The following is a 27,684-nucleotide window of genomic DNA, read 5'->3' as shown; positions in this document are numbered from 1 at the left end:
ATGATTGTCACACGGGAAGAGAGTCTCCCGCCCAAAGCCGGGCTTGGGGATGTCTAGACAATCTCGTAACTCTTTGGCTGCTCCATCCAATGCATGCCGCGATAGGCTGAGAATGGGAAGTGACAAGACAGGGATGAAGCTGAGAAATGAACGAGCTTGAAAATAGCGTGCACAGGCGTTATCTGGATTTGCAGACGGCTGTGGCGACGTCGTCCTCGGTAGTGGGTAAACGGACCGTCAGCACAGCATTCTGCAATAAGCTGTTCCTTTCAAGATGTAAGACATGATGAATAGTGTGGTGTCACGAAAATACAGTGACACAAGCAACCCAAAGCGAAGAATAGAGGTGACGGTATACTCTTAGGTAGTCCTTTAAACCTCACCTTCCTATAAACGTTGGGTCCTGGACAATGCGGCACAAAGGGACAGACCTACCATGACGGCGATCGTCAATAGTCGATTTGCTGAGTGAGAATGCGAGAAATGACTGCTGTGACAACACTGCGTACCCACTACCCAGATCATTGGCGAAGAGGGGCAGGATAACCGTTGTTAATCAGCGACAAGGCCATTACCCACAGGCAGACGCCGGAACGGAAGCCTGCACATGCAGCAAGGCTGGCATACAGAAAGAACAAAAACGACGGAGACGCACAAAAAGGGACAGAGAAGATGGGCGAGCGAGGTTGCGATGACGAGATTCCAACATCTTCCTAAGGCGCGCTAACCTCTTACAGCGTCGTACCTGCAAGCGACCCGGTTTCGATGATCTCCCGCCGCCGGACAGCAGGTCTCCGATTGGTCGTAGAACGCTGCACCGCTACGGCACGACGGAGCTGCGATAAGGCGTGTTCGCGCCCCTTCGTATCGCCTGCGAACCTGCTGCACCGTTCAGGCTTCTTTGGCAAGGGTGCATGCACCACGACTATTGGGTGCTGCGTCCACGGGCGCGGAGGGAAGGCTCGTGGCTCACTGTCCATTCGATTCTTCATTGTCAGCTTCATTGTTGCGCTGTCAGTCTACGAAGATGCAGTATTGTAAGCAGAAGCCACTCCACGGCAGAGGCGCTCGTTTGGCGCTGGAAAACGCCTCGCGATAGCCGTTGCTGATATTACCTCCGTACCACTAGTTTTGCACACCAATTCCGGGTGTGTGCCTGGCTCCTAAAGAAGGAAAGTAGCTCCGAGCTTAGTATTGTCACTAAGAATACTTTGCGGATACAAACGGCACTGTCAATTCCAAAGAAGCAGCCGCCGGCGCTAGTTTAGAGTGTGCAACTGTCACCATGCTGAGACTGCGGGATCGCTTTAAGGTTGTACAGCCCATTGATATGGTGGGGTGGTTTTCTATTTCTTTAGATAAGATTACCTGCAGACTGGTCGACGTGATGAGTGCGAGTGCAGGACTATGTGGTGGGGACATGTTTGGGCTGAGATTGTACATACTGAAAGCCTTTGAGCTGCCGTGTGGTGAAAAACTATGCACACAGTAAGGTCACGCACCGGAATAGATGTAACAGGCATTGTTAACTTCATTGAATTACTGAAGGCGAACGTAAGTCTATCCTTGTTATCTCCCATCCGTCAAGACAACCCAACCTGAAAATCTCTATGCGCGATAAGCCATGTGTACTGTACCAATCAAAACAACAAAAACCCACTAGCAGTTGTTGTAACCCTTCTGCTGCCACATCTTAACACTCTTGACAATCATCTCGCCGTTCTTCCCCCACGTCGGAAGCCACTGCTCACGCGCATTCCAAAAATCGCGTTTAGCCGTCGGGCTGGCATCAACCCAAGGTTTGCCGTTGTGACCATCCTTGAACCAGCCGTTTGTACCACCCACAGCAAGGTTGATGATAAGGTAGAAATCCTGGTCGAAAGGAGTCGAGTCGCTGCCGGTGTGGCTCCATGGATCCACCAACCGTGTGCCATTACTGTCAGACAGAGGGAACCTGCCTCTTTGCCAGAAAGGCTCGTTGAATGTGTTATACATGATCTGGATGAGGCGCGAGTCAACGTAGGTAAACAGGTATTTGTCGCTCCATTCCATGCCGAAGGTATGGAAGCCATCCGCGTACGTGGTGAGCCGGGCTTTGCGCTTGACGTTATTTGTCCACCAGCCATCGTTGTCGGAGTTCGGGCCAAAGTGCAGCGTGCTGCTGATGATGTTGTTTCCGCCTTGACTGTAGGTGTAGTTGTTGCCACGAGTTTCCATGATGTCAATCTCACCCGATGCTGGCCAATCGCCGTACACATTGTCCTTGGGTAACATCCAAATAGCAGGCCATAGCCAGTCTCCAGCAGGGATTTTAGCTACAACCTCAACACGGCCGTATTTGATGCTTGCACCACGCTTGGTGCTGAGGCGTGCAGACTTGACAGGGTTGACAATGGTTCCGTTTGTGCTGTTGGTGCTCGTGACGCAGTTGTACCAGATGTCAGACGAGCATATGCCTTCTTTCGTGAGATTGACGACAGTGTTTGTGTCAATCAGGTGCTGGTCTTGAAGAGTCGGCTTGATGTGCAGCATTCCGTCTTTGATAAAAGCATTTTCATCGTCGTTTGTTGTCATCTCAAACTGGCCATTACTGTGAGAAGTTAGTACAAAGGCAGCCGTGAGACATAAAGCGGTACACACCCAAAGCCACCAACCTCTACCTCCTTTGTCCAGATCTTGTCATTCCAACCACCAGAGAAATCCTCAGCAAAGACGGGACAGTATTCATGGTTTGTGACGGTGCGAAGGCCATCCCAAATGAGAACACCGGCAATACCCAGGCCGAGGAGCATACCAACGATAGGTATGATGGTTACCCATTTCGCCTTTGGGTCTTTTTTGTCTTTCCATGGCTGGTCTACCGTACCCTTCTTTATACGTCTAGAGTGGAAGAACCGCTGGCGAGGGACGTTGCTTGCATTGCTGGGGAAATCGTACGCAGATCCTTCTCTTGAAGTGGGCGATGATACGTGCGGTGTTGCGAAAGGGTTGATAGCCTGGCGGTTTCGAGATGTAGACGCTGCGGCAATGCTATCGTCTTCTTGCGTGCTAGGTCGAGGCGTTGTAGACGTTGTAGTGGCAGCTGTGGCTGACATATTTAAAGACTATAAACAAAATATATATGCTGGGGACTGAATAGCATGGATAATTGCAGCGGGTGTGAGGCCAACGAGGGGGATGTGTTGAAGAGCTTGAATAGATGCAAAACGGAGGATGGGAAGGCTCAGATAAGGTGCATGGTATAGCCATAAGGCCTTAAGCTTTGATGGCAAACCACGGTTACCATGGCCTGGGGTTAGTATTGGTGGCTACGGCGAATCCATGCGGGATCACCCTCGAGCTGGACTGTTGCCCTGAGAACTGACCATCACGATGCTTCTAGGCCACAGCCTATCGCCTGCTTGGGCGGCAGGGACCCGATCCAGCTTGTCTGGATCGCTACATGGGCTCCGAATGCGGGCGAAGCCGCCCGGGAGTACGACCACACTGCGTTTGGCGATGACAGTCCCACGTACCCTTGCAGAAGCGAGGGCCTGCTCGAGGCATCTTCGCCTCTAACCCACTTCTGCAGGTGCCTGCGAAGCCGACACCATCACATGGCGCCTAGGAGCAGCAGCACGGACTACCACGCCGCATTGTTGTCGGCATGGTGAGGCTGGCGAATGTCTGGCTGCATAAGTAGCTCCGGACTCAACTGACTCCGATGTCGACTTTGCATCCAGACGCTGAGAGGAGGCTCAAGTGCGGAAGGCGTTGTCAAGCCTAGGTGATGTCTCTGCCATGGCATGTTGTTGTGCATTAGCGCCGCGACCTCACTTTTTCCGACAGCCCAAACGGGACGCGCTAGGCAGGGCATGGGGAGGACCGCGTTCTGCCGATCTCCGACAAGAGACTCCACCTCCGCAGCCTCCCGGCTACCCATGTCTGCTACCAGCCAAATCGTCCATTGCTTGCAGGAATTTTCTTCTCTCGAAGCCTCAGCTCGCTGACATGGTAACCACAAGGTAGCATCCCGGCGATGATTGGCAGACACACCCTGTTTCCTATTCATAGCTGCACAACACACGACTGTCAGATCATCTCACAAACTGGCGTCCAGGAATGGTTGGTCAATCACTGAGCGACACCAGGCAAAGCACGTCGAATATTGGTGATTTCCATTTGCCCCACTACGTTGGCCGGCACCTCCGGGGTAAATCTTCAAAACTTGCCTTTTACCCGTAGGATTTGCTGTACCGGAGATACGACCTATCCAGAACGTTCCGTACCAAAGTGCTTGCTTGTGCATCGCTTTTCCGCAAACCCAAGACAAAGGATCGCCGATAAGACCCTGCTTGGTTATCTGCCAACGCCCTTCATAATTTTCCAGGGATGATAATGAAATTGGCCTATCTTCCGACGCCCGTTTGTGGCGCAAGAAACACCCGAGGACCCTACCGAGCCTTATGTCCACCTCTACCATCGCTAAGTCCAACAGTGAGTTTGTGGCGGCATTTACGTTTCGTCACAGCTGTGCAGCGGCCCCGATGCAAGAAAACGGCATGATCGTTGATGCGGAAACTGCCATCGCTTGCCAGATAGACAATCTGCGCATGCTGGCCAGACCTCAAAATGATCTGCTGTCTACTGACGGGACACCCGAAACCCGCCACACTACCTACCGCATTAAGTACCGGAACCTTGCACTCCGGGCCTGTCACCAGAAATGGAACAGTAGCCAAGACACGCAATGACCATAGTCTCATGTCCATAGGAGACGCGGCGCGTAAGTCCGTTCAGCTCGTTAATGAGTTTGCAGGAACAACACTTCAGTCTCTGCCCTACCGACCTGCAAAAAGGAGACACATACGCATCCAGTGACTTCAGGATTTCCAAGGATCTGTATCGTCTTTCAGAGCGCATGACTGGTTGAGCATGATAGCAGAGCACTGCGCCACACAAATCTCATGGCACCATGGTAAGTCCGAATAGCTTGGTAAAATCTGTTGATATGGACAGAATAACTGCTTGGCAAGTCAATTATGAGAAATACGATCGCCTGCGACGTCGAGGTTGGTTAGGTGGCTAATTTAAGAGCTCGGAGCATTGTTCCTGAACATAAAAACTATATCTAAAACTAACGACAAAGGAAGGCCACACATCACATCAGCAGCATATACATTCACCTCTAGCCTGCTAGTTTACGATGGCAACGTTCAAAAACTATGCGGATAATTTTCATGGAAGTGGCTCTATATAGAGAAGATAAATTGCATTGCAATAGCCCAGGTCAATCTCGGACATCCAGCACACACTAGCAAAGGGTTTCTAACAGTTCTCAAAAGTACACCCTAACCTCACAGAAGCGTAACCTCACAGAAGCGATGCAATTCATTGTTAAGGACGCTTCCGGTAAGCCGGTCAAGGCTCTGGAGCTGACGGCGGATGAAGTCGAGAAGAAGTTGGAATCGGCATTAGAGAAAGTTTTTGCATCAGTTCCCGTCGAGGAAAGGATAGCTCTGGTGAAAGAGCTGGGTCTGTTCCGCCAGGGCATCAAGAACGGTAATGTCCGTGTCGGCATCGACGAGGACCGCCAGTTCGTCGAGCTGGTCTACGCCCTCGTGGCTGGGAAAACTGTATCATTCCCGCGGCTTTGGAAGGGAGTAACTGGATCGCCTCCCACGTTCTCTATCACTTTGCCTGACCTGGACGTTTTCGATAGGAAGCTGGTCGTTTTGGAAGGGCTTGTGGCATGGTACGAGACCCTGTTGCTGAAGCGGCTTACCATGCCAAAGTCGGCCCGGGCGAGCTATGAAATGTGGTTGGGGAGTATTCCTTGGAGCTACAAGGAAGAGTGCATCTTCAACGAGGATGAGCACGACTTCAACGACCGCTGCTACGAGGTGAGGAGCGACTTCAATGAGCGCTTGCTTAAGTATGAGTAGTCTGGTCGTGGGTCGGCAATGGCGCTTTGAACTGCACTAGCAAAGTCGCATGTCTGAACCCCACCATTCTGCACCGCTGGGCCGCTCGGAAGTTGCGAAGGTATGTATGATTTACGGGTATCTTCCTTGGAGATACGAGGGGGATGGCTTCAACGAGCGCACAGGCAAGCAGTCCGGCAGTAGACCGGCCATAGTGCTGTGTATCTCACTATTCTGCATTGCTGAGTCGCTCGGGTGTTGCGAAGGTAAGTATGCTTTGCGAGTGCACGTTGCAAAGTTGTAAGTGTTCATCATGATTCACGGTTTATGATTTATCATTGAATGTTTTGGTAGATTAAAACAAAAAAACACAAAAAAAAGGTAAAAAAGAAAAAAAAAAGTAAGCCTTGCACCCATTTTTTTCTTTTTTCAATATATGTTCTTGTTTTCCTTTCAATTCATAGCTCAATCTCACAAATTCTTCACCATAATCGCTTTCTTTGACATGTTTCCTTTATAATAATCATACTGATTCCTCTACTGTGCTCGCTTCACTGACAACTTGTATCAAGTATTTCCAATATATATTCACGAGTAGTTCTATTTTCTCGTCCCTTCAGCGTAATCTGTCTAGTGCTGTTCTTTATGATAAACTTTTGTCCTTCCGTATATCTTGGGGCCGTGTTGTGGTTCATATCAACCAAGTGTCGTCTCTGATGCAAGTTCTTCAAAAATTTTGCATTATATTTTCTTCTGGTGTCAGACTAGCAAAAAAAGACGTTGCTCATTTTTGAAAGTGCCGGAATCCTGTGCCTTCATTTAGTCACGACAATGAACACGGAGGCAATTGAGTTCCATGTGCGTCGACGGACAAAGGACGCAGACCTGATCTTGGCAAGTCAGCTCGGGCACTCGAGCCGGTACAAAGAGTACGCCAGAACAAAGACGACACATCTGGCGATACTTCCCAAAACCATCATGTCGGAGAAGTTTACTCACTCTTCCCTGATCCTTTTACAAACCACCACACCACAGAGAGCAGCACAACCATGTCTTCCGAGCAAGACGAGCCTCCCACCTCCAAACGTCCCGAAGTCAGCATCGCGGCCGACAACATTCCACTAGGCCCGTCAGAAGCGCTCATAACGTCCGAAATCGTCGCAAACTCTCAAACCTTCGAGCTAATCCTAACAACCACATCTGCCAGCATCTCCGCCGCCGTCGCAGCCACCCTCACTCCCTCATCCACACCATCAGCCTTACCAACCTCCTTCTCCACCTCTCTCCTCAGCAGCACGCCCTCTCCACCCTGGCCCTCACACCCACCACCCCCACCGACGCACCAACATGCACCTACGCGACGCCCGGGCACCACGGCGCCGTCCCCATCACCGCCTGCAACTCGAACTACTTCGCGGCGCCCTCTCCGAGCAGCAGTATCGCGTTCCTAGCGCTCTTCAGCGTTCTGACACTAACGCACCTGGCCCTAGCACTCCAGCACAAAAAGCGCTTCGCGTGGGTCCTGATAACCGGCAGCGCGTGGGAAGCCGGGCCCTTCGTGTTCCGCGCCCTCGGCGCCTACGACCAGCAGAACACGGCGTACGCGACGGTGGCGCAGCAGCAGCTGCTGCTGGCGCCGCTGTGGATCAACGCGTTCGCGTACATGGCTGCGGGCCGCGCCGCGTTCTGCTTCGCCCCGGCCAAGCGCGTGCTCAGGCTGAATGCTGCGAGGGTTGGCAGCGTGTTTGTGTGGGCCGATGTGGGCAGTTTCGTGGTCCAGGCTGTCGGCGGCGCGATGTTGAGTCCGGGCGCGAGCGTTGAGGCAAAGAGGCTCGGGTTAAGGGTTTATATGGCTGGTGTGGGCGTGCAGCAGCTTTTTGTCTGCGTGTTTGCGGTGGGTGTTGTGCAGTTTCATTGGGTCATGAGCGGGGTGGAGAGGCGGGGGTGGGCGGAGGGAGAGGGCATGCGTGTGGGGAAGAACGACGAGGACGGGCGGCCGCGCGGCGGCTGCTCTGGGTGGCTGTATAGAAACTGGCGCGCGTTAGTATGGGCTCTATATACAGTCCTAGCGCTAATCACGGTACGTTTACCCCATCCTCTTTCCTTTTCTATTCCTCTCCACACTAAACCACAATCCATAAACACCATCCCACTAACCCCCACCCCCGCAACCACAGGTCCGCATAACGTTCCGCCTCGTCGAGTTCGCGCGCGGCATCACCCCCGCCAACACAATCCTCTACAACGAGAACTACGTCCTCCTGCTCGACGCGCTGCCCATGGTGCTCGCGCTGCTGGTGCTCGCGCTCGTGCACCCGGGCGCCGTGCTACGGGGTGCTGACTCGGAACTGCCGGCGCGGAGGGCGTGGTGGCGCTGTTGTGGGGGGCGGAGGGCGGGTGGTCGGGACGAGACGGGCGCGCAGAGGTGGGGCGAGACAGGGCGGGAAGAGGCGGGACGGTGGGAAGCGGGGTGGCGGAACAAAGAGGAGCACGCGCAAAGGCAGTGGGAGAACGACGCCCACGGATGGGCGGGCCAAGGCGTCGTGCTGACTGATTTTAGTAGCGGGGGGAAAGCGAGCGGGAACGAGGGGCGGGAGTGGAGGGGCGAGAGGAGGCGGTCGAGCTTGTGGAGTCCGTTGGAGAGGTAGAGGGGTTGAGGTTGGATGTCTTTCTTTTGCGGGTGCGAAGGTTTTGCCTTGGTATTGCATCGGTGGCCTACTTGGAGTTTTGTGAGCGTGGAAGTAAAAGGGGTTGGTGAGTATAGTTGCTGGGGGATGCGGTGGTTACTCCGTCTGGTTATATTTTGCTGGCTCTTGGTTGGTGGTGGGTGATGAAGGGGAAATTCGGTCCTGGTCAGCGCTGGTTGCTATGGAAAATCATTTGATCTTAATCGGGGGTTTCTCGTTCGGCAAGAACTGGATGCGGTTTTGTTTTGTTTGGGTGCCTAAGTTGTTCTTGCTGTACCTTGGAATGCGAATCCGGATGGTATTTGGTGGTGTTTGGCGTGCCGGACGACTGGTTTTTGTTAAAATTGGAAGAGGAATAAGACTTGAAGTATCAAATAGAACGAGAACATACCCTACCTTATCCTATAGCACCATCGTAAATATCAGCTGCATACCTCAACAACCTTACCATCTCTCTACCAACATCCCTCCAAACCCACCCACACCCCCCACCAACACCAATCCCACCTCAAACAAACCCTCTCATCTCCTCTCACTACACACCCGCACCACTCACACCCCTCAACCTCGCCCCCATCCAACCTCTGAAACCGGCTCCACCCATCCACCCATTCACCGCCACCACCAACACCCGCCAAGCGCGCATCAACCACGGAACAGCAAACAAGCACGGCCACGCGCAAAACAGTCGCGCGGACGCGGCGCAGGGCGCAGTGGAGGTCGCGGCGTCGTGTGGTGTCGTGACAATGGTACCGCGGAGCAGAACGCGGTTGCCAGTGCGACAGGAGCAGGGCATTGGGCAAGAGCAGGATTCGTGGGAGTGATGGGAGTGGTAGCCGCGGCCCAGGTTTTTTTTTTCTTGCACGCTTTCGCTCCTCGCTGTTTGCGGCGCGAGGCAGAGAGCGCTAGCGTTCTTCAGGCAGAGCTGTCCTACTCTAGGTAGTCTCGTGGCGCGCCCAATGACGGCATCATCCTGGACCTTGGGCTCGGGTACATGGATGGCTAGTATTCTAGAGGATGCAAGCAAGAAGTGCGTGAGTGTGAATGAGTGTGAATGACAGGACGACTGGCAGGGAAGCAGATGGAAGGCACAGCAGACTCGCCTCGGCTCGGGAGTTTCCTTTCACGTTCCAACACTTCCCCACACTCGCAACTCGCACTCGCATATGTATGGATCGATGCCGATCGCCCAGTCTCGCATTCGTTGCCTCTTTCGCACACTGCAAATTAGGTACTCGTGGTCTAGCTTTTTTGCTTGCGCGCAGCAGCCCACACCCACCAAGTGGAGACCACTCCTAAAGCTACCAGACTTTGCAGATTGCAGATGCAAAAAAAAGCCTGGCCGTCGCCGATGACAATGACATTGACCTACTGTACTTCGTGGCGGCGGTGAGCGCCCGGTCGCGTGGTGGTCGCGACGCGGGTGAGGGCTAAAGATAGCTGGCCGAGTGGATCCTGACGTGTTGGCTGTAATGCACTGAGCACCTACCCAGCGACGACGACGAGGAGGAGCACCGTGGACGTCTACGATGTCCTGCCCGCTGTCAGTGTGAGTGCGAGTTGGGGTGTGGGCGTGAGTGCGATAGCAAAGGCGTTTGTTCAACGCAGCACGCAGCGCAGCCCGCGGGGCCAAAACAACCAAACCCAAACCCACGCCTCCCCAACCCACGACTCACGCCCGCCTGGCGCGCGTGCACGCGTGACGAGCACACCCATCCAACAGATCGATTTCAGACCCCAAATTACCACCTCCACACCCAAAGCCAAACAGCGCGCTCACGCCAGCCAGCAGCCGCACAGCCCACGCCCGCCGATCAGCCCCCCTTCGCAGCATCCGCACGTGGCGACAAAAAGCATCTGCTGCAGCACGCAGCCACCACCAGCACCTGCGGTTTGCGGCCTGCATCGCGGGCGCAGGGCGCAGCTGCGGGGACGGGCTATGTACCTAGCGGTTGTTTGTACAATAGGTCCTTACTGTACAGGCACGCGTGCGCCACTGCCACTAGCTAGAGACCAGACCGGTGGGCTGGCCGCTGGCAGCGTGGCCGAACTATGGGGCGTTTGGGGGCGGCCTGGCGGGCGTGTGGTGCTGGACCGCTGGTGGTGGTGAAGGCAGCCTCGCGGTCCGCCGCCGGAGATGCGCATCGCGCTCTGCTGGCTGCTGTCACGGGCCGGGCGAGCCAGGGTTGGGTAAGGGTTGGCCCCCCGCAGGCCCGCCGGTGCTGATGCGTGACCCGCTACTGCTGCTGCTAAGTTGAACGTAGGTACAGTCCTACAGCACGTCGTAGGGCTAGGTTCGCGCGCGTGGGTCGGCTGCTCGGCTGCCTGCCTGGCTTATATACCGCTTGCGTGCCCCCCGCTAGTCGGGTTGGTTTGTTGGTCCAAGGTCTTGAGCTGGATTTTTACTTGGGTACTGCCTGTCGCACTGAGGTCTTACCTACCTTCCATTCCTGCCTACTGACTGGTTCTTGCTTGTCGTCATTGCCACTCCTACCTACCGATCTACCTACGATCTACCTACTACTCCTACATATCTCACGCCGTCTCACGCATTTTACCTACTTTACCAACCAACCTATCTCCATATCTCAGGCACCACTAGTAGCCACCACTACCTCCATCACCAACCAACAACAAGACCAACCATGTCCGCCACCACCGCCACCGCCACCGCCGCCGCCGCACCCGCGCCCTTACGCAGCCGCACAGAGCAATTCTGGGAGTTTGAGCGCCAGCGCAACCAGCTGCCGGCACCGAAGCAAAAACGACGCAGCAGGCTCAGCAGCCACAGCAGCAGGCACGGCCCCAACACGTATCGACGTACGCGCGTGAAGCTGACGGCGGCTCGTAGGCGCGCGCACGACAACCATCACCATCACGACGAGACGAACGACGCCAACGCCCAGAGCAAAGGGAAGAGTGAGGAGAAGACGCACCGCCAGCATCGCGGGTTTCGCGCTTGTTTTCGGCGCCCGTCGAGGCTGTTTGATGCGCTTGCTGCGGCGCTGACGGGCGGGAATCGCATGGGTTGAGCAAGTGCCTACCTAACTCTCTTGCTTGCTTGTGCTGCTTCTTTGTTACCGACCTGCTCCTCCGCTCGCTGGACTGGACGGTCTTTTCCTCCGTTTCCTCCTTCACTTCTCCTCCTTCGCCGGCCACCGTTCTCGTTCTCGTTCTCGTACTCGCTCTCGTACTCGTATCACCGTATTGGCTTCGCTCGCCACCTCCCCGCCTCGCGCAACGCAACACAGCGCAGCGCAGCGCTACGATTACGATCCGATCCGCTTGCCCTGCTTTGATTCGCTACGCAGAACCCTGCCATCTCACCTGCATCTGCACTTTCCCGCAAGAGTTGGACATGACATGGACATGGACATGGACATGGACTTGGACTCGGACTCGGACTCGGAATCGGCCTACCACGAACGACACATCATCGATGCAGCAACGATCGCTGCCCCCAAGCGCGACGATGACGAGAAGGATCCTGTTCCATGCCCGCCTGTCCGCTTGGGGCATGGGAACGACAGCGATGATGACGATGACGATGACGGTGACGGAGCTGGGCACGAGGCCAGCGGTACGAACACGAGCGCGAGGCATGTGGCCAGCAAACCTTACCTACGTCTTGACGTGGTAGGAATGGCGGCACGAGGTACGAGTAGGAGCGATAAAGCGGGATGCTCGGATCGGGCGGCAGACCGGCACGGGCAGCGGGCTGGTCGGCAGGGCGGCGCGTGGACGCAGGACGGGCTCCGTGCGCAGCGGCTGATGTCATTGTCGGCTTGGCGGGCGGGCCGGGCCTGCGGCTCCGCGGGGAAGAGGGCGTTCTTCCATGGGTTCGGGAGTTGGGGATGCGGGCGCGGAGATGGTGATGGAGAAGAGGAGTGGTGAGGGAAGAGATAAAGAGATGGCGGAAACGGCGGTGGCAGAGGCAGTGGCAGTGCATGCCAAGCGCGCCAGGCTGCCACGGCCTCCCGCGCGCGGCTGTGCTGTGCGCAGCATATTTGTTTGATTTGATACCCCTAGGCTTGGATGGAGTGAGTAGGCGCAAGCAATTCTTTACTTAGTAGCCTAGTAGTGGTGGTGTAGGGTAGTACAGAAAGAACAAACCAAACCAACACACCACCACCACCAACAACTCGCACTCATTGAACAAACACGAACCCTCTCCGCCTCTCTCAAAGCCTCTGCCTAGCGAAACCACCACCACCACCATCAGACACAGCACACATGCCACGCTCGATAAAATCCCTCTTCAGCCCTCACCGCGCAGCAAACACTAATGCCAACGCCGGTGCAACAACGCCCAAGAAGAAGCCAGAGTGGCAGGACGCGACGCTGCCGGACAGCGTGCGCTGGAAGAAATGGGAGAAAGAGCGCGATCGACGGGACGGGTACGTATGCATGCGGTTGGCGCGATCTGCTGTATGCGTGCGTGGTCGCTGACTGTGTGCGTGCTGTGTAGGTCGACGGCGGGGTATATGACGGGGTTTTATAAGGGGACGGGGGGGTGGGCGTGGTGGGTGTGAGTGGGGGGGCAGAGCGCGGAAGCGCGGGATATGTTGGAGCTGAGTCTGGGTTGGTGAAATGCGTGATTTGCGTGCTCTGATATAGATGATACCAAGCCGGTCCCGTCTATCTGGACGCCGGATCCAATTTTGTCTAGGCCATTCAACCCTATGCTACATGCAATGCTGCGCCTGCGCAAGCCTGAGTGATACTTTTGTGACAAGATGGAAGGAATGCTTTTCAATCGCTGCGTTAGGTGGATGTCTGTAGGTAGTGCTGGGCCTGCGCGCCTATTTCGGTGCTTGGAGGCAGAGATACACTCCCCATGCCACACCGACCGAGCTGCCGAATATGATGCGCTTCTCGACGGGGATGAGGGTGAAGCTGACGAGGGAGACGAGCGGCCAGAGAGTCAGGCCGGAGAGCAGGAGCGGCCATAATCCCTAAATCATGATGGTTAGCTCCACGCTCTAATAGCATAAAGTGAATTCTGACTGTATAGCAGCAGCTGCCAAACAGCAAAACCAACTTACCTCCTTGACTGCCGTCTGGATCTCCTCCGAACCTCCGCCGTTCAACGCTTGCATCCCGGCGATGAACAAGACGGTGTTCACGACCGCGCCCACCGTCTGGTCCAGCATCAGCTTCTTGACCACATTCCCCCAATCCAATGCGTCATTCTGCGGCTTATCCTTCACTACGCCATTGGCTGTCTTCTCATTGTTCGGCGCGGCCGGGGCTCTCTTCTGGCCCGGGAACTTCTCCTCGAGGTATTCTTGCCAGACGATGTTGGGCGGTGTGCTGAGCGCGGTGAAAAGCACAAACTTGAAGATGGGCGAGAAGTCGAGCGTGTAGGGTGCCTGGTGATTGCGCTTGGGTCAGTGGGTGTTTGGCTAACTGCGGAGGTTGGGGAGGGAGCTTACGCCTTCGCGCTGTGCGGTAACAAGTTGCGCAATGATGTTGCTAGTTGCGGACAGCACAGATGCCATAAGAGTTTGCTGTAGAAGCGGACTGGAAGACATGGCTGCGATGTGAGGGTTTCGGTGGTGTAGGTGTAGTGTCTTCCGGCGCGTTGAGGACGCGGTCTTTCGCGGGTGATTGATCGATTTGGTACAGGACGAGGAGACAGAGGGATTTGAGAGTGAGTATGAGCCAGGTTTACTGTCGTTTATAGCGAAGGGGCAAGGGCACTTTGTGGTGTGGAGCTGCTGTCAAACGAGATCAGAGGTTAGGTGTTAGAGAGAACACGTTGTCTGAACGGGTCGGTCCTGCAGGTTCTATGTCAGGGAGCATGCGATGGAGTTTGGGTAAGCGCAGTGGAATAGGATCAATTGGAGTCTGCGAAAGGCCTAAACTACAGCGGCAGCGGCAGCTGTTGGCGTGGTTGTCCGGCTTGATGACGATGTCGCGGGAAAGCGCTGCCCCCTGTCGGCCGGGTGATCTGCGGCTGCGTGGCGCGGCTTGAAACAACCTACCCCGCGGTCGCTCAGTTGATCTGGTCTTCTTTACCTTACACAACTCGATGCCCGAAAAGCGAACCGATGTGAAGACTATAACTTTTCTATGCAAAGAGAATGCTCTTGTCATGGTAATATGAGGCCATTATTGACTCGAAGAACATGTTTGTATCCCTCTCAATGTTGTCTCTTTCGTCAACAGTTGTTTGCGGCCTTAGAGGTACTGTATCATGTTATGTCTAGCTTCATATGTAAGTGCAACTGCTCCAATATCTTCCTTTTATTTCCTTAGTCCTATAATCTCTCTGGGTACCATGACCAAGAACTAAAAAGCCAGTCTGCATTCTTAAGAGTACGCCCCTACGCTCGCTTGAATTTGATGATACATTGTTTCCACAGAATATCCGGTCAACTTATGAGTAAACTTTAGTATGGACGGTCACTTGTGGTTATCTTATATAGATGTCTGGCAAAACTTGACGTGGAAAGCGCCGCGGCATTGCGCACAGCACTTTCCACATAGAAAAGCGGAAAGTCTGGCTACCTAAATTCTTACAGCATCATATGCAGCATATCTCACGGGCAGGCCGCCAATTCCATAACAACTCAGATATGCTCTGGTTGTCTCGAAGCTGCCAAGTCTGCGCTAGATATGTGTGGCTTCAGTTGTGCTACAGTGTAAAGAGCCAAGGACCTTTGATTGGGTCTAGGGAACCAGGATTTCTGGCAGCGTGACACGTCTCCCTCAGCCTCGCAGACCGGCAGACACAGCCCCTCTGGCTATTCCCGCGTTTGTTAGCGGCGCTTACGTCCACTTTTCTTCCGCGATCCCTTTTCATCGCGGCCAGCTTTCACTCCTCTCCCCTGCACAATCGTTGTGTCTTAGCATCTCGAAGAAGTGTTACGACTACACAGTACCTTACTCCTTGGCAAAACACTATTGCAAACCTCAACTTTGCCATTATGTCAGACCCCTTTTCTGTCGCCGGAAGCGCTGTTGGCGTCATTTCTCTCGGCCTGACCGTTTGCCAAGGAATTGTCAACTACTACAGCGCCTTTAAAGGGCAGGATGAAGAAGTCTCTCAAACAGTTGATGCGGCCACCAACTTGAGCAACATATTGAAAATCCTACAGCCCCGTGTTACGGCTCTCAAGGAACAGAATCAGACAACTGCAACACAGATCGAGACCTGTATCGAATCCTGTGCCGGGACCTTGCACAAGCTTCAAGAAGTTCTTCGAAAATGTGAAGCAACGGCAACATCTGCGAACATGCGAGATCGGTTTAGGGAATACAGAAAAAAGGCTCTATATCCGTTTCGGAGAGATACCATCAAGAGTATAAAAGAGCATGTCACTGACGCGCATGCAAACGTTCAAACCGCGCTTCAAGTGCTGGGAATGTAAGTTCCTGACCGCGAATCTTCTTGAAAATGGTGTGCTGGCAGTAGCCTTAACTAGTTACTGAGGCTTGTTACAGTGATATTCAAAGCAAAACAGTCGAGCAAACAGCGACAATCATGTCGACTACATCATCTATATCAACAGCTGTTCATGTTGTGGGCTACGATCTGAACAGTTTGAGGCATGACATGCATCAAAGACTCGACAGCATGGAAGTAATGATTCAATCGTTACATTCAAACACTCAGCAACCTGGCCAAATAAGCCACACCACCGTTTCCTCGATCTCAAGGCGCTCTTCACTAGTTCTGCCTGCAGATGCTCCAGCCATCGACACATTTTCTAGTTCCAGCTCCGGAGCATCTCTCGCTTCTCCGCTACCCTCATGCCGTTGTCGCCCGCGTAGAAAGACGAAGACTTCGGTATATTATTTCGGACCATTCTCAATCTCTCGTGGAAGTGTCCTGACGTGCATTCACGCCGAAAGCTGTCCCTACGCCAAGTCCCCCATCAAAATATCCGACACTTACAGTGTTGGATTTCCTCTTTGGGGCAGATCTCGACATATGTCAATATCTCCCATATTAACGTTCAAAGCTGTTCTCCCGAATGATCACCCAAATTTTCAATCACTTATGTGGCCCGGAGACTCCGACTATGACGAGATTTTAGCAAAGATGTTGAAGCTTTTCAATGATGGCCAAGCCTCTCCTACTGACACCAGCGAAGGGGGAAACACATATCTACATGTAGGTATGGGTGCAAGTAAAATATTACAGTAGCTAACAAAGAAGTAAGATGGTTATGTACAGCATGCGACACCGTGGCCCCGTCAAGCCTGAGACTTTCCGGGCCTTTAGAAGCCTAGTTCGTGGCTTGGTAGATGCAGGAGTACCTTTGGAACAAAGAGACTCCAGAGGATTGTAAGAGGTATATGCCTCTGACTTTAACAGAAGACTGACATAAGCAATAGGAATGTGGTAGGGGCCTATTTTAGCAGTCTCCTGATTCCCGCAGGCCACGAGATCATTGGTCCTTTTTTCCATACATTAGCCTTGGAAATGATTGACAGAGGGACTGACATATTTGACGCCGAAAGCTTCTTGGATAGCTTTTGTAACGCATATATGATTTCTTTAAGTAAAGGAGGATCTAGCGTATTAATTTACCCATCTTTCGGGCTGTCGCAGCTTCTATGGCAGTACAAGGAATGGAATGAAGTTAAGTTGTCTTGTAAACAATGATATTATAAGACTAATGAGTTTATAGACTTAGGATGCACTGAGCTCCACCATTCGATTCAGCAAAAGAACTTAGCACATGTTGAACGTATATTACTGGACCAACCGTCCGAGCTCTACAAACGCAACATATTTAACCAAACGGCTCTTCATCTTAGTGCCGGATGGGCAGCTGGTCTAAAAGTCCTGTTGTCGAAGGGAGGAGACAGCTTGATCCACGAATTGGATGGATCATTCTGTACACCAATCGACCATGCTTGCAAAAACAATTGCTCCGAATCTGCCCAGTTGCTTCTGGAAGCGGGTTCTGGAATAAATTGTAATTGGCTAGGTTTATCCAAGGACCACGCGGTTTTTCTGGTACTGGTCAAAGAACTGGCTCGGAGACGCATACAACTCGCCCAACTATCCTGTTCGAACCTACCGCGGCGTGCAATCAAAAGACTCAGGGTGCAATCTGATATGGTTCCAGATAACATTAAATGCAAGAAAGCCTTGCGGATATTGAGGAAAAAGGAAGTCCCAATTCCATTTATCCTTGAAGAACATTCTGGCTTGCTTGACTACAAAGTGGATGAAACCTTCTGGGAAATTACCACCAAGGGTTCAAGCGAATTGAGAAAGATTATTTGGGCAGCCGGGTTTCACTTCAAGCTTCGAAAACGCGAATATCTGGCAAAGCTTTATCCAGATTTCATTTCTCATCTAGATCTTTTAAGATTCATGATCGGGAATGGCTTAGAAACCTCTTCAAGGTCACACGATTTTGCAGCCTGCCTGGGATGTTCAAGTAAAGGACCGATAAGTTGGGAAAAAGCCGAGCAACTAAGTGTTGACCTGGACCAGAGTTGGGGACAACTCAGCAGACAGCGTCCTAGCAGTGACATACCCCATGTTGAACAACTACGAGATCTATTTATACAGCTACTAGTGAGTAAGGAGTCCGCAGGACATCCTTGCTCCTGCTGTGCTGGTCGTTGTTTGCCGGCTGTAGCCATGTTGTCGTTCCAGGAATCCGATTGGTACAGCGATAAAATGCTTTGGGGCCCCTGGTGGCCACTAAAGGTTGCCGAGGACTTGATCGATCTGAAAGAAAAAGGAAACCAATGGCTTGTTCCAGGCTACATCCGAGCTCTAGCATTCGAGGCTTTAGGACTTACTCATTCATGGCATTGTTGCAAACGGAAAAGGGGATGGAGACTGCTATTTGGAGAACCAGACAGGGACAAAAACGTGCGCGAAAGGCGGGAAACAGCGGAAAAACAAGACGAGGAGAAGCACATCCGACCCCTATTGGAGCCACTGGTTGCGAGACTTGTGGAAGAATACGCCACCCTGGATGTGCGCCTCTGGGAGTTCTTGGAAAAATCACTGGATACCCGAGTCCGAGAAGCACTGCGTGAGGAGAGACCTGTCATTGAAGAGAAAAAGAGACGGATTCGGGAGATCGGGGTTGTGTTGGAGGAGCGCTGAGTGTCTGTTTGGCTGGTTCGAATTCAAGGTCTAGGGATGGCACTTTCTTAAAGTGTTCGTGTCTGTTGTTTTCTTTGGTTCGGAGTTGGTTCGTTCCTGGTTTTTTATGGCTTTCTTATGTTTCATATGTGGAGTCTGTTTTGGATGGCTTTCTGATCGGTTTTCTGTCGCATTGGCGGAGTTTGGAAGCTTTGGTCTGGCGTACGGCTTCACTATCCTATACGCTTTGATTTCCGAAGATAGTCTTTCCAGTATTGAGTTTCACGGCGTTGGGAGAGGAAATTGAACTGTTTTATAAAGTCTCGCATAGGATATGGAGTTTAAACTGATTTATTTTATGGCACGGGACTCCACGCACCAATCAATGTTCGTTCCGAAAGACCATCAAGCTGATACTTACCCTGAAAAGTCCTGAAGGGATCAAGTTTAGATGCACGGTAGTGCCTATATGGGTCTCTGGTCCAGAAATGTACACCTCCCAGCGCGCAGTGAATCATTGTGATGCTAAAGTTGCTAAGCAAGAACACATTGCCTACAAACCTTTCCAGAACTTTGAAGTAGGGATTCCAGTAGTTGCCAGCGACAGCATGTCTTATGAGCTTTGATTAGTACAGTTTTCAACTCCTTCCTGAGAGCTGACAATGTTTAATAGGAGAAGAGTCATGAACAAGGATATAGCACAGTGAAATAACCTCATACATGCTCACGAAAGGCCTTGAAAACAGTTGGCAGAAGAGACACATAAGTCCCGCTTCAAGTTAAAGCACTGTATCAACCCCAGCTACTCCTACGGCCTCCGCCCCTCCAACACGGCCTTAACAGTCTCATCCAAACTCTCCTTCTCCAAGCCCAAGTCCTCATTCCAGAGCCTCTCAAAAGCGCCCAACTCAGCGGGCCCATAAGTCGCGGCCAAAATCAGAGTCGCAACCTCACTAAAATCGTTCTTGGCGAACTTCTCCGTCGCGCGGGCTTGTTCCACTTCCGTCGACTTGTGCTCAACAGTCCACTTCTGGCCGGTAGCGCGCTCGAACGCGGCCAGGACCTCCTTCTGCGTCGTCACAAAGCTGGCAACATGCACGTACTGGTTCTCTGTCTTCTCGAAGTTGCTTGGGTGGAGAGCGCGCACTAGCGCCCGCCCGATGAAGTTCAGGTTCGACGTCGCGAAGCGCGCGGTCCCGTTGTCCCAGAGAGTGGCTTTGCGGTTCTTGGGGTCGAAGCCCAGGAACCCGATTTCGAGGCCCCAGTCGAAGAAGGGGCCGGTGATGAGTCCCGTCCAGCTGATGTTCTTGGCACCCTCGGATTGCTTCTTTTGGATGTGCTCGACTGTGCCGCGCTTGGAGTTGAAGACGGGGACGATGGCCCGGACGGCAGGGTTGGGCGTGTCGGAGCCGAATTCGGAGGGCACGAAGCGCTTGACTCCAGCTTCGATGGCCGCGTCGACGACTTTGTTTTGGAGCTCGCCGAAGCCCGCGTTACCGAGGAGCGACACGACGGCGTCTTTGCCAGTGAAGGCGGCCTTCAGGCTCTCATCTTTGTAGTCGGACTTCACGACGTTGGTGTTGGGCGGGAAGGTAGCGGTGGAGTCGGGACGTGTGAGCACTGAGACGTCGAAGTCGTCGGGGGCGGCAAGGAAAGCGTTCAAGACCGAGGGGCCAAGGTTGCCGCTCGCACCGACGAGGATGACCTTCGTCTTGATCTTTGTCTCGCTCATTGTGGTGTTTGGGGCAGGGTTGATGTAGATAGACGTGTAAGAATTGACTTGAGAGGAGCAGAGAGAGAGATAAGAAGAGCAGAAGACTTGGAAGTATGAACAGAACAACAAACCACCACACTTCCCAGCACCCCAATATATACCCCCCATCCCTCGCAATACCCCTCCACCATCACGTCAATCCACCAAGACAGCATTACGCAGCACCTCCCCCCAATTCCGCCATCCACCCACCCACAACCCCGCCCCACCGTCTCATTACCCAAAACAGCCACGCACTCGCACCAGCGCGACCCCAAAGCAGTAAAAGCAGGCGTACAAAAGGCCTAACTACACCACAACCGACCAATCAGCGCTCGGCTTGCCTCTTCGCGAGCAGCCAGGCCCAGGGAGGGAGGGGCTCGCGCGGCTCTTGCGCCCGGCTTGTGGCGCCCATGCTTTCTTCCAGAATCATCGGCGCGGAAGCTGGTTGTGCGTGCGTTTGCTGCTTGCTCGTAAGCCGTGGCCTGAGGGCGGAAAGGTCGTCCCTCTCGCTTACGCGATGCGCGCGCGGGGCGGCGCGGGACGCCACCGCGGCCCCCTTGCACGCGATCAAGCCCCAACACCATTTCTTTGTCAGGCTGCGGAACCGGAATGCGGAACGCCTTTCTTCTGGCGAATGTCTTCGTTCTCCTTACCTACATACCAACCTACCCAGGAGTATCGTACATCTAATGTCATCACTCCCATGTGCAGTAGCCACAGACAACATCATCACCACACATCACGTTACCAGCAAACACGCTTCAAACCAAAACATATCCGAAGAATCTGAAAAATCCAATTGACGCACGCTCATACTATCATCAGACACAAGGCCCACAGAGGCACCAACCGAGCCAGCATATAGCTGCCCAACCAACACACAAAACTCCAAAAGAAACCCGATAACCTCATCATGAAATCGACATTACCGCAACCGCCAACCCCGCTACGCTTTTACAGCTTCGCTGCCGGCGTCGGGCTGCCCGCCTGCGTGATCTCGTTATACAGCAACGAGGTCAAGAACTCGGCGTAGTCCTCGCCCGTCACCTGGCTCTCAAAGTACTTCGCCGCCAGCGCAAACTTGTTGCCCTTTGGCGCGTTGGCCTCGAGCTCCTTGGCTTGCTCACGCAGCAGCCGCAGTGCGTAGTCCTTGTCGACCTTCTTGCCCTCCTTGGTCGGCGAGCCGTGACGGCACCACTGCCACAGTTGCGAGCGCGACACCTCGGCCGTCGCCGCGTCCTCCATCAGGTAGTTGATGGGCACGCAGCCAACACCGCGCAACCAGCCCTCCATGTAGCCGAGACCAATGTTGAGGTTCTTGCGGATGCCGTCTTCCGTAATGTCGCCGGGCACGTTCATGTTGAGCAGGTCGTTGGCCGTGATGTTCACGTCCTCGCGGCGCACGTGCATCTGGTTCGGCGTAGGCATGTGCGTGTTGAAGACATCGGAGGCGATGGCAGCCAGAGCAGGGTGTGCCACCCAGGTGCCATCGTGGCCGGCGCGGGCCTCGCGCAGCTTGTCGGCGCGGACAGAAGCCATCGCGGCCTCGTTGGCCTTGGGGTCGTTCTTGATCGGGATCTGGGCGGCCATACCACCCATGGCATGGACGCCTCGCCTGTGGCAAGTCTTGATGAGAAGCTTGACGTAGGCGTCCATGAAGGGAACGGTCATGGTCACCGCAGAGCGGTCAGGAAGAACGAAGTTGGAGTTCTGGCGGAAACGCTTGATGACGCTGAAGATGTAGTCCCAGCGACCGCAGTTGAGACCCGAGCTGTGGTCACGGAGCTCGTAGATGATCTAGACATGTGAGCTGGCATCCTTCACTTTCGTCGTTCGGAGACTTACCTCGTCCATCTCGAAAGCAGCCATGATCGTCTCGATCAGGACGGTACCACGGATAGTTCCCCTCGGCATGCCAATGTAGTCCTGCGCAAGGTTGAAGACGTCGTTCCATAGCCTAGCCTCGAGGTGACTCTCCATCTTGGGCAAGTAGAAGTAAGGACCGGTGCCCCGCTTGACGAGCTCTTGGGCGTTGTTGAAGAAGTACAGACCGAAGTCGAACAGGCCACCGGAGATGGGCTCGCCGTCGACGGTGAAGTGCTTCTCCTCCAGGTGCCAGCCCCTCGCACGAGCGATCAGCGTGGGGAGAGTGCGGTCGGTGCGGAGCTTGTATTCCTTCTCGCCCTGCTTGAAGTCGATCTGGCGGCGGATGGCATCGTGAAGGTTCACTTGGCCGTTGACCATGTTCTCCCAGGTCGGTGCGCTCGAGTCTGTCACTCGGTGTTAGCTTCTGTCCCGAAGTGATTTGTATGGAGCTCACTCACCCTCAAAGTCTGCCATGTAGGTCCACACGTCCGAGTTCAGAGCGTTGACAACCATCTTCCTGTCCGTGGGGCCGGTAATCTCAACGCGGCGGTCCACGAGACCCGGCGCCGGCGGTGCGCCCTTCCATGCGTCGTTCTCGCGGATGTGCTTGGTCTCGGGCAGGAAGTCGGGGAGGTTGCCTTTGTCGAGCTCGGCTTGCCGGATCATGCGGCGCTGGAGAAGCTCCTTGCGCCTGGCATTGAAGGTCCTGTGCAGAACAGCGAGAAAGACGACGGCGTCCTTGTTCAGGATCTGGCGGGTCTTGTCGTCAAGAGGGCCGAGGATGTTGACGCCCTCGAGGACCTGGGCCGGGTTGGGCGCCGGGTTGGACTTGGCCTGCGTGCCAAACTGGATCTGGGCCGCCATGGTGGTATATCTCTCGGTTCAATGTCTCAGTGTGGGTGTGGATTGGTCAAGGTATCAAGAGAAGATAAGACGGGTGTAAGGTAAGTTGAGAGGGATGTCGAGGAGAGAAGAAACGTCAGAGGCGGAGAGGAGGGCATTATGAAGGGATAGAACTCTCTGGCGGTACGTCACCGGTTTGCCTCGGATGCCAGCGCGACGACGGTCGCGCGCACCATGCATCGCGGGGCCTTCGGGCGGAGGGGTCGCGCCTGGGCGATCGGCTTGTGAAGATGTGGGGAAGGATGCGGGCTACGGCCCTTAGTCAGCGGCGTTACTCGATAATCTGGCCCGGCCTTTCCCGAGCCACTTCCTCGGCCCTGGCCGTGCCTTCCGTTCGGGCGACGGTGATAGGTCCGTTGCGCCGCCCTGTGACTCGATGCCATCGAGTACTTGCTCTCTTTGACTCGATGCGATATGCAAATCCAGCGCCAGGAATCAACCACCAGATAAAGCAGTGGAGTCCATATCATCAATATCACCACCACCAGCTCCACTTGGAGAAATACCTTCCTCAACAATCTTGCGAGGCGCCCGCCGAGTGCGGCTGGCTGTGTTGCGATGTCGCTGTCGTTGTTCGCGGGCAACCGGCGTGGCTTCCACCAGCCATCCCCTGGCCCGACGAGCAAGAGTCATCGCTTTGTTCAAGAGCTCCGCACCACTGCGCATCGCCGCGCAAAGCCATGCACCCTTCAACACCTTGGTGTCCAGGACGCGCTGCACGTACTGACGACACTCGGTCCTTATCGCCGCGACATTCTGCTGCGAAATCGGAAATGCCGCCCATGCGGAAGGCCTTCCGGTGGTGAAGAAGAAAGAGCAAAGTTTGCTGCATCGCGCATCGGTTTGACTCCCGACGTCTATCGGGATGAACGCCCGCGTGTGAGTGAATTGATCGTGTAGGCACTGATCAAACGCTTCCCCGCATGTACAGTTGCCAGCTCTCACGGCAAATATGTACTACCTCTATCGTCATATGCAAGGCCTCTAAAACGCCGCCCCGCATCGACACCACATCTCTATGGCTCCCGCGCCTCTTACAATTCATCCTCCAGCTCCTCCGCAACCGGCGCTCCGTCCGTGACGTTCCCGTAACCCACGGCCGGGTAATCACCAAAACACGCCCACTCATACTGCGATCGATCCAAGCTGTTCTGCTGCACCTTCAAAAACGTCTCGAGTTCGCACCAGCCATCGTCGCGCGCGCCACACTCCTCAAGGCTTGCACCCAGCGGCACCGTGCGCTGGTTGAGCACGAAGTGGATGTACTTCATCGGTCCTTTGCTCGTATCGTAGTACTCCTCCGCATCAGCGTGCACAGCGGGACGCTTCGCCTGCACTGGGTGCGGCGCCTGCAAGATCTCGATGTCGAGGCGCGCGGCGAAGGGCTCGAGGTGGCTGACAACAAGGGAGCGGTTCGGCGTGTATCGGTCTGCCGGCATGAGGGGCGCAAACTGTGTTAGGCCAAAGGCGGTAAGGATGCTCATTATATTGGTGTCGTGGGAGAAGTCCAAGTTGATAGTCTGGTCGAGGGGAAAGGTGAGTGTGTTGTTGTCGAGCGTGACATTTATCTGGGCTTCCGGGCGGTCGATAACGTGGTGGTTCAAGCGGGCAAGAATCTCTTGCACGTAACCAATGCCAACAGCCCGGCCTGTGGGTGCCTGGAAACCGTTGCTGCCAGCAAAGAAGAGATCGACGCTGTATTCGTAGCCGAGCCATTCTTCGTAGGTGAAGAGGCTGCAAAAGTGGGAGAAGCCGAGGGCGACGGTCTCGTATGCGCAGAGCGACTGCGCATCGTCTGGGATGGATGTGAGTATACGTATATGGGAGTCAGAAAGAAATTGACAAACAGGTGTCTTTAAGCTCCCAATCTAGGCCTGAGATCTGCTTCTTGATACGCTCTGTGGCATTGACAAGATAAATTTCAGCCCATTGCTTCGTTGCTAAGACATCTGTCAGTACGCAAAGTCACCTCTTTGGATTCTGGGGGCTTTTGATACCATTGAGTCCACCCTGATTGACACCAGCATTCGAGTTGTTGCACATGTGATACCCCGCCAGCGAGTTGTTGTATCCATCCTCCTCGATGATCAACTCAAGCGTGGCGTTCTGCGTCCAACCCAGACCAAAGAAACCCGTGAGAAAGTACTCAGCAGACTGCGTCATGCGATCCTGGGTCGTGGAGCGCGCAATGATCTTGCTGCCATTGTTAGGAAAGAGATGGCCGTACTGGTAGTAGTGCTGCGTCCCCGAGTCGAACAGCCTGTAGGAATCTGTCAGCGTCATTCCTCATTCTGCGCGCTCGCAGCGCACGAGTAGATCGAGCAGATCGTCTTACTCTTGCTTCCCAATTGGGACCAATATCTCTTTCCCAAGCTTATACTCCCATCCCTCCAGAAATGCTAACTTGCCCGTAGCTTCAAACTTCCCAGACGCATCAGCGATCCTCTTACCCAACTTTTCCGCGCCAGTACCGGAAGTGGGATACCGTGCGCCATGGCGGTGCAGCATATGTAACGCGGAGATATTTGTGGCAGGTGGCAGCGCGAACTCATCCACGCCGAAGCCGTCCGGGCTCGGAAAATAGTGGCTCAGCTCGCCCATATGCTGGAAGACGTTGCCATTGTGCTTGTTCCCTGCGATTGGGACCTGTGTCTCGAGCGGCTGCGGTGGTATATACGATACAGAGGGGAAGGGTGCGGCGTTTGTTTCTGCGAGGAAGGGCGCTTGGCCTGTCTCTGTGGGACCTGTGATCGCGGCGCGTGAGATTTGTCTTTCGTTGCACAGACTTGGGTAAATGGGTTACCGGCAAAGAGCTCGGGGCTCGTTTGGAAGTGCTGGGGCACGTCGCTGCTTGAAGCGGTGCGCCGGGCTTCGATGGCGGCGGCATTGACGCCAGACGACGTGAGGCAGAGTGCCGCGGCGGCGAGCACCAAGTTTCTACTCGTAGAAACCATGTCGACGCGTGATGGAGCCAATTGAGATGTCTAGGGTCAAAGGATGAGAAGTCTGGGGTTAGAGAATTGGTGAGAGGCCTGGGATCAAAAGACGAGATGCAGCGACGCGGCAATGCGCTGCTGCCTCCCAGGGAGCTCCTTCCGCAACTTTTTGTATGCCCTTGCGCGTCTTCCCCACGCCTTTTTGCTGTACCTAGGCCCGCTGCCCCTCTTTGGTACCATGATGGATCCCTTGTAGCGCGAAGACGTCACCGGCGACGGGAGCTAAGCTCTTCGGGTTTGGGCGCTGCGGCACAGCGGGGCTGGCTGGGGTGTGGCAGCCGTTGATCCGGGGCACGTGTGGGCTGGTGCAACTTTTCAACGGTCCATCACGACATTTAGTGCTGGTGAGGCGCCCTGAACGCGTTGAATTTTGCTTTTGCGTTCCTTGTTGCATTTCGATTTTGGCGTCATTGAGGTTCTGGGCCCACTGATCTGGTCAGCCGCACGCGCGTCTCATGCGAAACTCGCCCGAGACTGAGATCTTCTGCACGAGGTTCGTCGAGATAACATCATTCGCTATAGCTGAGCTTATATTGCCACTGGCGATCTCAAAAGACGTCAGAAATACATAACAGCTATCCTGAAACAAGATGCCTATGGTGTTCCAGGGAATTTGGACGTCTCCTGTCCCAGCACATCTCACGCCCAAAATTCTGCTTTTTCAATCAATTGTAGATTCTCTACATCGTGAGTACCTCTACATTAGGCTCTTGAATGACTTCTTGGGCTTAAACATGGTGTTGATAAGGCGATTTTTTAGACCTCACATACAGAAAATGCCGATGAAGTTGCTTCGCAGCGTCCTTCTATAGTAGAAGGGGGATTTCATTTATACGATTAACATCCGTCAGCGTGAACCGAGATTTACCATCCAGTGATACAGGGAAGGATACAAGCAGTCTCTACGGAACACTCCTTATCTAGCTACTAGCCTAAGCTCTAGGTATATATGGGAAGGCCTTTGAGTATACACTTACTATAACATACCTCGACTGATTTCTTCTTCTACTCCGTATAAGTTTTATTATTCCGCAAGACGGCAAATCTTACTTGAGGATAACGGACGTTAAACCCCTATCTATACCTACTATCTTTCTTAACCCAGTCAATATTTAGGATCCTCCTCTATTCGTTTTCTACTCGCTTCTACTCATCTTTTACTAGTTTTCTATTGATTTTCGAGTTAGTTTCTACTCCATCTTTTGACTCGTTCTTTATCTCATTTCTTATACCTAGTATTATTTTCTCTTGCTTTTGTCCTATTCCCTATTCCTCGGGGATATTAAGTAGGGTATCCACACTGCCAAGTCATCCTCTGGCCCCCAAAAGTTGTGTGGAGCGATGCGGGAAAACCCAAAAGACTTTTACGCCCCAAGCCAGCGCCCTACAAGGCAACCAGTCTATTAAAAGCAAAAAGGTTGAGGCGGATATCCTTGTACACTTTATATTGCACCGACGTTTTTCTATTTGCGTATTACCACCGACAGAACAACCACCAACTCCAGAA

The 27,684-nt window shown here is 53.8% G+C and overlaps 12 protein-coding genes across 12 annotated transcripts; 6 read left to right on the top strand and 6 right to left on the bottom strand.

Moving 5' to 3' along the window:
* Positions 1 to 1,652: 1,652 nt before the first annotated feature.
* On the bottom strand, positions 1,653 to 3,325 carry K452DRAFT_353884 (glycoside hydrolase family 16 protein). Its single transcript, XM_033545853.1, has 2 exons — positions 2,641 to 3,325; positions 1,653 to 2,590 (listed from the first exon to the last, which is right to left on the bottom strand). Exons 1-2 carry the CDS (start codon positions 3,093 to 3,095, stop codon positions 1,660 to 1,662), a joined length of 1,386 nt encoding a protein of 461 aa, XP_033392292.1. The 5' UTR covers positions 3,096 to 3,325; the 3' UTR covers positions 1,653 to 1,659.
* Positions 3,326 to 5,363: 2,038 nt separating this feature from the next.
* Positions 5,364 to 5,924, top strand: K452DRAFT_302651 (uncharacterized protein; the record flags this gene model as incomplete). The annotated part of the gene is made up of 1 exon (XM_033542620.1): positions 5,364 to 5,924. The coding sequence occupies one exon, from the start codon at positions 5,364 to 5,366 to the stop codon at positions 5,922 to 5,924; it is 561 nt and encodes a 186-aa protein (XP_033392291.1).
* A 1,510-nt stretch (positions 5,925 to 7,434) lies between these two features.
* Positions 7,435 to 8,661, top strand: K452DRAFT_343030 (uncharacterized protein; the record flags this gene model as incomplete). The annotated part of the gene is made up of 2 exons (XM_033545398.1): positions 7,435 to 7,983; positions 8,081 to 8,661. Coding segments are annotated over 2 exons (1,020 nt in total), but the record flags the coding sequence as incomplete, so codon positions are not given.
* Positions 8,509 to 9,645, top strand: K452DRAFT_128486 (uncharacterized protein). The gene has a single exon (XM_033535264.1). The coding sequence runs from the start codon at positions 8,772 to 8,774 to the stop codon at positions 9,531 to 9,533; it is 762 nt and encodes a 253-aa protein (XP_033392289.1). The 5' UTR covers positions 8,509 to 8,771; the 3' UTR covers positions 9,534 to 9,645.
* Positions 9,646 to 10,612: 967 nt separating this feature from the next.
* On the top strand, positions 10,613 to 11,776 carry K452DRAFT_128489 (uncharacterized protein). Its single transcript, XM_033535265.1, has 3 exons — positions 10,613 to 10,780; positions 10,855 to 11,387; positions 11,442 to 11,776. The coding sequence occupies exons 1-3, from the start codon at positions 10,728 to 10,730 to the stop codon at positions 11,597 to 11,599; spliced, it is 744 nt and encodes a 247-aa protein (XP_033392288.1). The 5' UTR covers positions 10,613 to 10,727; the 3' UTR covers positions 11,600 to 11,776.
* Positions 11,777 to 12,242: 466 nt separating this feature from the next.
* Positions 12,243 to 12,712, bottom strand: K452DRAFT_292291 (uncharacterized protein). The gene has a single exon (XM_033541346.1). It carries the CDS (start codon positions 12,593 to 12,595, stop codon positions 12,365 to 12,367), a length of 231 nt encoding a protein of 76 aa, XP_033392287.1. The 5' UTR covers positions 12,596 to 12,712; the 3' UTR covers positions 12,243 to 12,364.
* A 689-nt stretch (positions 12,713 to 13,401) lies between these two features.
* On the bottom strand, positions 13,402 to 14,109 carry K452DRAFT_211701 (uncharacterized protein; the record flags this gene model as incomplete). The annotated part of the gene is made up of 3 exons (XM_033536185.1): positions 13,402 to 13,545; positions 13,636 to 13,962; positions 14,026 to 14,109. Coding segments are annotated over 3 exons (555 nt in total), but the record flags the coding sequence as incomplete, so codon positions are not given.
* Positions 14,110 to 14,619: 510 nt separating this feature from the next.
* K452DRAFT_128481 (uncharacterized protein) lies at positions 14,620 to 15,090 on the top strand. The gene is made up of 2 exons (XM_033535263.1): positions 14,620 to 14,810; positions 14,897 to 15,090. Exons 1-2 carry the CDS (start codon positions 14,666 to 14,668, stop codon positions 14,980 to 14,982), a joined length of 231 nt encoding a protein of 76 aa, XP_033392285.1. The 5' UTR covers positions 14,620 to 14,665; the 3' UTR covers positions 14,983 to 15,090.
* Positions 15,091 to 15,522: 432 nt separating this feature from the next.
* K452DRAFT_237282 (uncharacterized protein) lies at positions 15,523 to 15,966 on the top strand (the record flags this gene model as incomplete). Its single annotated transcript, XM_033537577.1, has 1 exon — positions 15,523 to 15,966. The coding sequence occupies one exon, from the start codon at positions 15,523 to 15,525 to the stop codon at positions 15,964 to 15,966; it is 444 nt and encodes a 147-aa protein (XP_033392284.1).
* Positions 15,967 to 19,159: 3,193 nt separating this feature from the next.
* Positions 19,160 to 20,862, bottom strand: K452DRAFT_292286 (uncharacterized protein). The gene has a single exon (XM_033541345.1). The coding sequence runs from the start codon at positions 20,386 to 20,388 to the stop codon at positions 19,465 to 19,467; it is 924 nt and encodes a 307-aa protein (XP_033392283.1). The 5' UTR covers positions 20,389 to 20,862; the 3' UTR covers positions 19,160 to 19,464.
* A 179-nt stretch (positions 20,863 to 21,041) lies between these two features.
* Positions 21,042 to 23,142, bottom strand: K452DRAFT_279774 (uncharacterized protein; the record flags this gene model as incomplete). Its single annotated transcript, XM_033539432.1, has 3 exons — positions 21,042 to 22,209; positions 22,258 to 22,688; positions 22,737 to 23,142. The coding sequence occupies 3 exons, from the start codon at positions 23,140 to 23,142 to the stop codon at positions 21,367 to 21,369; spliced, it is 1,680 nt and encodes a 559-aa protein (XP_033392282.1). The 3' UTR covers positions 21,042 to 21,366.
* Positions 23,143 to 23,872: 730 nt separating this feature from the next.
* On the bottom strand, positions 23,873 to 26,135 carry K452DRAFT_322332 (uncharacterized protein; the record flags this gene model as incomplete). Its single annotated transcript, XM_033544494.1, has 5 exons — positions 23,873 to 24,976; positions 25,029 to 25,121; positions 25,179 to 25,441; positions 25,517 to 25,925; positions 25,985 to 26,135. The coding sequence occupies 5 exons, from the start codon at positions 26,133 to 26,135 to the stop codon at positions 24,216 to 24,218; spliced, it is 1,677 nt and encodes a 558-aa protein (XP_033392281.1). The 3' UTR covers positions 23,873 to 24,215.
* Positions 26,136 to 27,684: the final 1,549 nt, after the last annotated feature.

The sequence above is a fragment of the Aplosporella prunicola genome, assembly GCF_010093885.1.
Source record: "Aplosporella prunicola CBS 121167 unplaced genomic scaffold K452scaffold_44, whole genome shotgun sequence".
NCBI lineage: Eukaryota > Fungi > Ascomycota > Dothideomycetes > Botryosphaeriales > Aplosporellaceae > Aplosporella > Aplosporella prunicola.
The sequence above is the reverse complement of the archived record's forward strand: the minus strand, read 5'-3'. Positions and strand labels throughout refer to the sequence as shown.